The sequence below is a fragment of the Alosa sapidissima genome, chromosome 11, assembly GCF_018492685.1.
Source record: "Alosa sapidissima isolate fAloSap1 chromosome 11, fAloSap1.pri, whole genome shotgun sequence".
NCBI lineage: Eukaryota > Metazoa > Chordata > Actinopteri > Clupeiformes > Clupeidae > Alosa > Alosa sapidissima.
Genome location: NC_055967.1, coordinates 23007702 through 23018720, shown reverse-complemented (window position 1 = coordinate 23018720; position 11019 = coordinate 23007702). Strand labels below are relative to the sequence as shown.

At 45.6% G+C, this 11019-nt stretch overlaps 1 protein-coding gene across 1 annotated transcript in view; it reads right to left on the bottom strand.

Moving 5' to 3' along the window:
* LOC121724166 (inhibitory synaptic factor 1) overlaps nucleotides 1-2344 on the bottom strand; it is a 5619-nt gene extending 3275 nt beyond the window's left edge. Inside the window, 1 exon segment of the mRNA XM_042110557.1 lies at nucleotides 1736-2344. Within this exon segment, the coding sequence (XP_041966491.1) occupies nucleotides 1736-1924 (189 nt within the window). The 5' untranslated portion in view covers nucleotides 1925-2344.
* Between the last annotated feature and the right edge of the window lie 8675 nt (nucleotides 2345-11019).

Genomic DNA, 11019 nt, shown 5'->3' with positions numbered 1-11019 from the left:
CTAAAGGCTATTTTTCCAGTCATATATTTCTTCATTGAAGATTTCTTTAAAATAGTGTTAAAATATCGTCTCGTCTCGAACCCAATATCGTTTATCGTCTCGTCTCGTGGGCTGAGTGTATCGTCACACCCCTACAGTCAAAACACCATCCCACAAACGACATCTACAAAAACACACACCGTCTTTCTAACCAAACTGTGCTCATAAGCCATCTGATGTGATGTGGCACAGGGCTCGTAGAAATGAAAACGGGCCAACAAAGAATACACACACACACACACTGCAAAAAATAAAATCTAACCAAGTGTTATTAATCTTATATTAAGATCAAAAAATCTGTTTGGTATTGTTTTTAGTATGAAGAGACTTACCTAGCGTTCTCTCGAAAGATCATTTTGACTTAATTTAAGAAAACTTTGACAAATTATTTTATGAGAAAGCGCTAAGTAAGTCTCTTTATACTGAAAACAATACCAATCTGAATCTTGAATTAATAACACTTGATTAGATTTTATTAGATACGTTTTTGCAGTGCATGGATAAAACACATTAACTAGGGGCTGTATTCACAGCCTTTTATCTTACCACTAGGAGTACTCCTAAATCACACTAAAAGATTTTAGCTAGGAGTTTTCTCTTAAAAAGCCTTTCAGACCTACTCTTAGTAAGGAAAAATGACAACTCCTAAAATAAGAGTGAGTCTTCGTTGCTATGGATGACGTCATTACTCATGCACGAGCTTGACTGAAGTGGCCACCTTGATTGGCTGATGATTGTAACATGATTCCAAACACCTCCCTTACGATGATGAGTGACAGGTGACAGGTCTGAGAATGCGTGTGCTACACAAGTAGTGAAAAGCACAGACTGTATGGTGCAAAGGACGGAAGATGATGAATAACTGAATAAAAAGGCCTAGCCTAAATGAATAAAGAGTAAGGCGAAACAAATAGCCTAGTAGCCTAATGAAACATACGGATTGATGCAGTATCTTTGCAACATTATTAAATGAATCTGTCACCATATGCCTATGCCTATACAAAAAGGAGAATATTTTAATTTGATTCACAATGAGACATATTTACATGTTGAGAATGAGTAGTTTTGGTTGTTGGTGGCGTTATTGCATCCTTAGTTATGCCTACAATGCAAAATTGTTCCCTCGCGATTAGAAGCTCCTGTAGCCGCATGGGATTTCAAAACATCGCGACGCGAAATGCCACAAAAAGCGGTTTGTGAATAGGTCTTAGGGAGTTACAGTAGGAGTCCTCTCGACTTCTTTTAAGCTGTCCTAGACTTAGGTGCTACTTTTAGGTCTAAAATTCTTTGTGAATTACTTTTAGTGAGAAAAATTAGGAGTGACACGGCCATTATTTTTAGGAGTTGCTCTTAAATTCACCAGTTAGGAGCTACTTTTAGCCTTAAAATTCTTTGTGAATACGGCCCCTGCACTACAGACATGCATGGATAAAACACATTAACCTGAACTACACACACACGGATAAAACACTCAACTCAACTCTGCTGAGGTAGCACAACTGTTTGGACACAGTGCTGCCAAAGTTAGTTTTGAAAACCTACAACGTTCAACTTACAGTAATATCCAACTCCTAGCTGACTGATCATGACGCAGGATTCACAGGCTGCAATATCAATACATTGGGGCTCAGCAGGGGGACTGAGAAACAGAGAACCAGAGACCACACACACACACACACACACACACAGGTATTACCTCCTGAAGTTCTCGCGCCACGTCCTTGAGCTCGGCGAGCACGTACTCCAGCTGTTCCATCACTTCCCTCATGTGGCTTCTGATGTGTTGCCTGCGTCCGCCGCTGCGCTCACTCACACGCGCGCACACACATGCGCGCTCACACTCACACGGCCCCGGGGCCCCGGGCGGGTGCCCGATGCAGGACATCCTCTTCGGGTCGGCGCCAGACCGTCACAGGACCGCAGAGCTGGGGGTCCATGTCTGAGGCCCCCAAGACACAAGCAGGCAGCGGGCTTCACACACACACACACACACACACACACACACACATACACACACACACACACACACACCCTACAGACGTCCAACCAGCCTGCCGCTGATCCCCTGCATGCCACTGAACTGACCCGCCACCCCACCACAGGAGTTCATGTTCAGCCTGTAGCCTGCAGAACACAGATCACAGGACACAGAACACGGAACACGGAACAGAGCGTGTGCCTCTCCCTGTTGGAGTGGTGAAGTGTGAGCCTCTCTCTGCTCTGCGCTCCTCTCTTCTCTCTTCTCTCCTCTCTCCTCTCTGCTCTATGCTCCTGCGCTCCTCTCTTCTCTTTTCTCTTCTCTCCTCTCTTCTCTCTGCTCTCTTCTCTCCTCTCTTCTCTCCTCTCTTCTCTCTTCTCTCTGCTCTCTTCTTTCCTCTCTCCTCTCTTCTCTCCTCTCTCCTCTCTTCTCTCTACTCTCTTCTCTCCTCTCTTCTTTCCTCTCTTCTCTCCTCTCTTCTCTCCTCTCTACTCTCTTCTTTCCTCTCTTCTCTCCTCTCTTCTTTCCTCTCTTCTCTCCTCTCTTCTCTCCTCTCTTCTCTCCTCTCTTCTCTCTGCTCTCTCCTCTCTTCTCTTTTCTCTTCTCTCTTCTCTCCTCTCTTCTCTCTTCTCTTCTCTCTGCTCTCTTCTTTCCTCTCTCCTCTCTTCTCTCTTCTCTCCTCTCTTCTCTCTGCTCTCTGCTCTCTTCTCTCTGCTTTCTGCTCTCTGATCTGCAGCACCACTGTACACTTCTTCCTGGAAGCTGCCTGACTTCTTAAAGGCTTCTGCCAGTTGCTCCTGTCAGAGAGGCTGTCTGCTGTATTGTTCCATTGGAGCTGATGTGGAGCCGGCCTGTCAGAGTGCCCTCATCTCTCGGCCGACGCTGGGCAGCTCTCCGTCTCTCGCTCCAGCTCAGGCTAGATCCCTGAGCCCAGCACTGGACAGCTGAGAGCAGAGATCAAAAGTGAATGTCCAATCAGAACAGCGGTGTCAGAGTTGAGAGCACAGATCAAAAGTGAACGTCCAATCAGAACAGCGGTATCAGAGTTGAGAGCACAGATCAAAAGTGAACTTCCAATCAGAACAGTGGTGTCAGAGTTGAGAGCACAGATCAAAAGTGAACGTCCAATCAGAACAGTGGTGTCAGAGTTGAGAGCAGAGAGCAAAAGTGAACGTCCAATCAGAACAGCTCCATCAGAGTTGAGAGCACAGATCAAAAGAGAACGTCCATTTAGAACAGTGGTGTCAAAGAAGGCTGATGGGCCTTTCTTTTCCTCTTGGACACCTACGAACACCGTCTCACTTCAATTAGTCTGTTCTGTCTGTGTGTGTATGTCTGTCTGTGTGTGTGTGTATGTCTGTCTTTCTGTGTGTGTGTATGTGTGTCTGTCTGTCTGTCTGTGTGTGTGTGTGTGTGTGTGTGTATGTCGGTCTGTCTCTGTGTGTGTCTGTGTGTCTCATTCCTACTCCTCTCTCAGTGTGCGTGTGTGTGTGTGTGTGTGAGTGTGTGTGTGTGTGTGTGTGTGTGTGTGTGTGTGTGTGTGTGTGTGTGTGTGCATGTGGTGTGCCTGTGTGTGTGTATGTATGTGTGTGTGTGTGTGTGTATGTGTGTGTGTGTGTGTGTGTGTGTGTGTGTGTGAGTCTACCTTCTTCAGAGCTCAAAGGGCCTCAGTAGGAATCCACTCCTGAGTCCAGTCCCCTCCTTGGTGCTCCTGTGAGTCTGCTTTGCCTCCCCTTCTCCTCCTCTCCTCTTCTGTTCTCTCTTGCTCTCTCCTCTTCTGTTCTCTCTTGCTCTCTTCTCTTCTCTCCTCTCTTCTCCTTCTCTGTTCTCTCCTCTTCTCTCTTCTTTCCTCCTCCTCTCTCCTCCTTTCCTCTCCTCTCCTTTTCTGTTCTCTCCTCTTCTCTCCTACTCCTCTCTCCTCTTCTCTCCTCTCTCCTGTTCTCCACTGAGCAGCTCCTGTCCGTTGCCTCCTCCTCCCCTTCTCAGCAGTGTCCAGCCATTCTGAGTCTGTTGCAGTTTCTGTAATTCCCTCCCTCTCTCTCCCTCCCTCCCTCCCTCTCCCTTTCTCTCTTCATCCCTCTCTCCATATGTCTCGCTCCCCTCCCCTCTCAGGTGCTTCTCTTCTCAGTGAGCGTATGCACACATTTTCCATCTCTCTCTCTACCCCCCTCCATCTCTCTCTTCCCCCATCTCTCTCTTCCCTCATCTCTCTCTTCCTCCATCTCTCTCTTCCCTCATCTCTCTCTTCCCTCATCTCTCTCTTCCCCCATCTCTCTCTTCCTCCATCTCTTTTTTCTCCTTCCCTCTCTATTCCTTCTCTCTTCTCTGTCCCTCTCTCTCCCTTGCATCCTGTTCGATTTCCACAGTCACACAGCACCTTCCTCTCTCTCTAGACTCTGCAGGGCAATCACACACACACACACACACACACACACACACACACACACACACACACACGCACACACAGCAGACAGGTGCGTTCATCACCACCACAGATAACACACACTGATGGGTACAAAACAGGTACTCCTGGAAGTGCAGCAAGTGTGTGTGTCTATGTGTGTGTGTGTGTGAGAGAGAGAAAGAGAGAGAGAGAGAGAAAGAGAGAGAGTGTGTGTGTGTGTGTGTGCGTGTGTGTGTGTGTGTTACTATGCACTGTGCTTGCTCCTGAGTCCAGGGAGCCTGAGCCAGGAGATGAGACACTGTAAATCTCACAGCTCACCTGGTCAGCACTGCAGCTCCTCCACATCACGAGAGGGACAAACACACACACACACACACACACACACACACACACGTACACACTCACACACATACAGACACACACACACACACACACACAGATGCACACAAACACACACACACAGGCGTCCAGTCTCTCTCCCTCTCTCTCTTAAACCACATGAGTGAATATGTGTGGTGGATGTGCGTGTGTATGTGTGAGTGGATGTGGGTTCTTCTGTGAATGTGTGTGTATGTATGTGTGTATGTATGTGTGTGTGTGTGTGTGTGTGTGTGTGTGTGTGTACGTGTGTGTGTGTTTGTGTGAGTGAGTGTGTACGTGTGTGTGTGTGTGTGTGTGTGGGTGGGTGGGTGTGTGTGCGTGTGTGTGTGTTTGTGTGAGAGAGTGAGTGTGTGCATGCGAGTGTGTTCATGTGAGTGTGTGGGTGTGTTTGTGTGTGTGTGTGTGGTATTGATCATGTGTGCCACACAGTATATTTTGACTCTTTATCACAGCCTACCGTAGAGGTAGAGCCACCAGACAGCAGCCCATCCTCAACCTGCATTAGTACAACAATAAAGACAAATACAACAGCAGTCCATATCCTCATCCTGCATTAGTACAATAACAACAAATACAACACTGACCATTGAATTGCAGTTCACTAAATAAATCCTCTAAATATTAAAGGTTATATCAGCAATTGCATGCCCAAACATAAATGATCACATTCATCTAATCTTTCCTCGCGATCCGCTAGCTGCCCGCTCCATAAGCATGGCCGTCAAAAAAACGCGTCCCTGTAGGCAGCCTAGGCTCTGAGATCTGCACACAAAAACAATAGACCGCAACAGTGCTACCAACCACTCAAAACCAAAATAAATAGTGAGAAAACAGAAAAGTGAGGCACTCCTGATAACTAAAAGCCTTTAATCAAAATTGGCTACATGCCAACGCGTTTCAACTATACAGTTTTCATCAGGGCATGCCAGACACACACAGGTGAACACATTTACCAGGTAGAGAGGTGTGGGAATGGTTGGAATGGTAGCCAATTTTGATTAAAGGCTTTTTATAGTTATCAGGAGTGCCTCACTTTTCTGTTTTCTCAAAGTTAACTTACGCCCTTTTTGAAGAGCACCCTGAATTTTTTGACTATAATTAACATTTGTCGACCCAGAGAAGCATTCCTTCTTTTCTTTCCAAAATAAATAGTGTTCCAACCAATCACCGTCAAGATGCGCGTTTAGGAGAGTTTCAATTGCACGGGAGGGAGGGGAGGGAGTAGCGAGCTCGCTCTCTGTTTTGTTTAAACGTTTACAGAAGTGACATTACCCCGCCATTGCTGATTTTAACAGAGGAAAATAGCAAATGCAAAAAAAATAGCAAAAATGACAAATGCACTGCACACATGTTTAGGTTACTCATTGTTTATTATTATTTATGCATATTTATTTCCTGCACACACATTCTGTCTGGTGTTAGTAAGGTTACCTGAGATACAGTAGTGATTGCTGCTGCCATTCCATGTAGTGGCTGAAGGGGTTTAGCCTACATATTGGACAGTTCAAATTATGATTCTCACGCTATGAATGCTAGGATATTTCTATGGTGGGTAGGTACAGTCATCAGATGAAGAAATTAGATATAATGTACGACCGAAAAAATATGACCGCTGCCCAGTCCTGCACATTCTCCCCGCAAAAATAAACCACGCTTGTCAATTTGTCTCCATCCCCTACTTTTGTGTATGTAAATGACGTGTGCCAGCATGTGTGTGTGTTTTTATGTGTGTGTGCGTGTGGGTGTGTTTATGTGTGTGCATGCGTGTGAGTGTGTGCGTACGTGCCTGTGTGTGTGTGCATGACATGTGCGTGAGTGTGTGTGTGTCTGTGTTTATGCATGTGTGTGCCTGCGTGCATGCATGCATGTGCTTGCGTGTGTGTGTGTGTGTGTGTGTGTGCGTGTAGCTGATATGGCACTCCATGAGGGTGTCATAATGATCCTATACTTCAAATTCTGTGCAGTTTTGAACCCATCAGCCAGAGATACCTGTGATTACAACGCCTCATTTTTGCTTTTTCATTTTTAACTTTAAAAAAAAAAAAATATTCTAATTTCGGGTCTGTCAGTCACAGTAAAAACCGGGGACTTTTCCGGGGACAGGTCACAGAAACCGGGGACGTCTGGTCACACTAGCCTATGTAACATGCTGTTTGCTAACACGTAGGCCTACACACTGTAGAAACCGGATGCTAAATAGTCACAAATCTGTTTTTATTGAGTGATTTATTTGACATGTAGGCCTAGGCTATCTTAGCAGCAGGCAGCTATGATGTCTGCTGCCTGATGCTTGACCAGGAAGCCTATGTGGGGTAAACTGTGTTTGTGTGATATTTTTTGGATTTGTGTGTGTTTGATGGCGAAGTTACCACGGTGACCACCAACTGAAAACTGATCAAGGTCATTACGCGGCACTGGAACACGTCACTCAGCGGGCAGAGCAAGTCATCAGCATGGATGCGGCGTTCGCTTTCCGCTCCGATTCTCTTTACATTCACATTTGTCTCCACCTGGTGGTAAATTGGGGTCACGTCAAATTATCAGCTTGATTGTTTTTACCAGGTTACGTGACCTGCGTAGTAATAAGAATAAATGCTCCTGGCGGAGAGATGACTGTACACTAGTGTTCGTCTGTTGTCATCCATCTTTTGTGTTTGTCATTTAGTTGTTGTAATAGTTTGATATGTATATTTAATTTCCTTTTTAATTCTAGGCAATTGTTATTCATTTTTCATTAATTGTATTTTTATTCATTAACTGCATAAGTCAATGCTGAAGACCTCAGAGAGGGCTGTAATACCTCCCTGAGCTGTGAGGCGCTATTACAATTATATCTCTTTGTAGTCCCTTCTTGACCCACAATCCATGCAGCAATGTTGTGCTCTTTAAAAGGAGGCCCAATCCCAATCTCTCCCCTTACGCACTCACATACATTGTGCCAATCATGTGGTATGTTTAGCCTTAGAGTACCTTTTTCACAATCCCTCTCTCTCTACCCCCCCCCCCTCCCCCTCCCCCATGAGGTCCCCCAAATCTTCAATCATTCTTTATCTGGGACATTAGTTAGAGTAATTCACATGTTATTACCATGAATGCAGTTCCTCTCTGGGAGGAAAAGAAAGTGGATGACCAGGCAAAGCAGCAAGGAGACTGCAACAATATCAGTTTACTATCGACCAGGGAGAAGAAAAATAATACAAAAGTAACAAAAACCAAAAGCAATTGTTCTGAAAGTCCAGCGCCAGGCCTCAGGGTGTCATGCTTAGAGATTAACTGTTTCTTTACAACAGATCAGAGAAGATCACGCTTGTGTCCCCAATTCCCATAAACATTTTCCTCACACAATAACATACTACTAGTATAGGATATTATAATACATTATACAGAGTAGAATCATGTGCAGTACAAGGGAGCTTGACCAACTGATCCATGAGTGACGTGATGGCTGTTTAAAAGCTGTGAGCCCCTACAAATACTGAGCATACTGATCTTGCAAATGAACTGTAGCTCGTCTCCAAGACTACAATACATTCCATAAAGGGCAGGGTCACAGAAATTACATCAACACATCAACATACACACACATATATACACACACACACACACACACACACACACACACACACACACACACACACACAGGCACATGCATACCTACACACACACTGTGTCCGACATATACATGGCTCACAGTTTGGTTCAACTTACAGTTTATAAATTCACCACACTTGACACACTATACATAGAAGACTAGCTTTTTTTAGTTCTATTGTCATCTGTGTACTTTACATAAAGAATGTCTCCATCTATTTGACAGTGTGGATATTGACGCGTTAAGATCATAGTATTGGCATGGGTAAATGGGGCCTGGCTGGGAGGAGTGGGCTGTTCATTGGCTGGTGCAGATGTTAGAGAACAGACTCCAGTATTGAACACTGAACTGTAGTAGTAGGACCCTATGGCCATTTAGTTTCCACTAGGGGGCGCTGCATCTACATAGAGAGGTGAGGTCAAGTCCTGGCACAGCAGTTACACACATCTCTCTCATCTAGGCTGTGGAGACACACACGCTCAGCCAGACCTACACAAAAGGATGTCACACCCCCATCCAACCAAAGCTCATTAAAACCCACCGCTAAGGAACAAACACTTGCACACACACACATACACACAAATATACACAAAAATAGAAACCAAAAAACATCATATTAAAAAATAAACAGAGAAGAGAAAGAAACACCCTCCATTGACTTCACATTACGAGATGACTGGCACTATGTTACATGCCCGGCGCTAATTAGTGATTTCATCCTATGTACACAGTTACAATAATGTCCAATAACACACTGAGCTTGTCAGCCCAGCACAAAGCTCTAACTGTACACCATAATATGACACCGCCTACAAAACCCTGATGTTTCCAGCTATCTCACAGCCTCCAGAGGCATATGTGTCTAGTTTAAATTTCTTCATTTTCTGGATAATTTTGCATTGACTATTTAACATATTCTCTAGCCCCCACCATGTCAAATATTGCCTATAAGCTCTGTGCACTAGCTTACTTAAAGTCAACAACCAGTTTCCTATTTGTCGAGCTGTCAACAAGCACTTGAAGAGGAGTGCTTTAGTTGTACCAAAACATAAGATACAATGTACGTGAGTCTTAATGTCCGTGGGCGGCACTGGAGCACTGTGTGCTACTCTGCTCAGCTTCAAGTCGTTATAAAAGTGTTTTTAGCTTCCATCTTTTTCCTAAAAACGCCGGCCTACGTGCAGAGGCTGCACAAAATCAGGAGGGAAGGATTTTCGGTGAGCACACGTTTTGGTACAACTGAAGCACTCCTCTTCAAGTTCTTGTTGACAGTGATGTCGACGAACAGGAAACTGGTTGCTGACTTCAAGAAAGCTAGTGCACAGAGCCCATAAGGAACCACTGAGGATAAGAGTGTGATGTCACAGGAAGTGGGCTTTGACACATCACAGGCATTACACTTGCCTGTTTGGCCAAACAGACTGATGTGGCAACTACGTAAACATACGTCCGTTTACCAACATGTCCACAGGCCAATGAAACCCAGTACAGTTACGCTCTCTTTGGGTCACTCAGCGGTCTGTAATGGTAACTCACCAACGTTGATAAAACGCTTGTAAAGCTCCCAGTGGCTGAATATGGGGCATGTGCTTTCGCTGCAGGGAATAAACCTCTGCTTTAGAAGGTCCCTGTAAACCAACCACACTTTTGGAAAATGACTCCATACGAAGCAACAATGGTCCAAATCATGAGGTCAAACGAGCTTTTCCTGAAGAATTGTGCAACTTATAACAAAATGCAGAAAGAGAGACCAAGGCTTGAGCTCAGCCTCAGAGCTGGCCTCTAGTGAACGCTTGGCAGTGGTGGAACAGCAGGAAGCTAACAGTGGCTATCGCAACAGACTGGACGCTAACAGAGGCTATCGCATCAGACTGGACGCTAACAGAGGCTATCGCATCAGACTGTGCTCTACCGCATCTCAGGGTACGTTCGTAAATTGCCGTTCGGAGCGTCCAGAGTGTGTCGGACGTAGCGTAGATTGACGGACCCTCAGTCTGCCACTGACCACTGAGTACACGTGCAGGGGCGGAGCTTCTCAGAACACTGATTACACCTGCAGGGGCGGAGCATTTCGGAACACTGAGGTAAGAACCACTTAACACTATAGACAGGTTTGGATTGGCCTGCACAAGTCACATGACCCGCAGACCTCCAATTAGACCTGATTCACATCAACAACATAAACATAAACATCTAACATGTAAATAATAATATAAATAAAAAAATAACAACATGTCACAACAAATAATATGTGAGAAAAAAATATCAAAACTCCTTTAAGACCTGTGATAAGGCCACTGGATACTGGACTGAAAGGTGGAGGGAAGTGGAGTCCTGACTGCCCACACCGCTGCAGTGGTACAGAATGGTGGAGCCAGGCTGCCCACACCGCTGCAGTGGTACAGAATGGTGGAGCCAGGCTGCCCACACCGCTGCAGTGGTACAGAATGGTGGAGGCAGGCTGCCCACACCACTGCAGTGGTACAGAATGGTGGTGCCAGGCTGCGCCCACCGTTGCAGTGGTATAGAATGGTCGTGCCAGGCTGCGCCCGCCCATCGATGCAGTGGTATAGAATGGTCGTGCCAGGCTGCCCCCACCACTGCAGTGGTACAGAATGGTCGTGC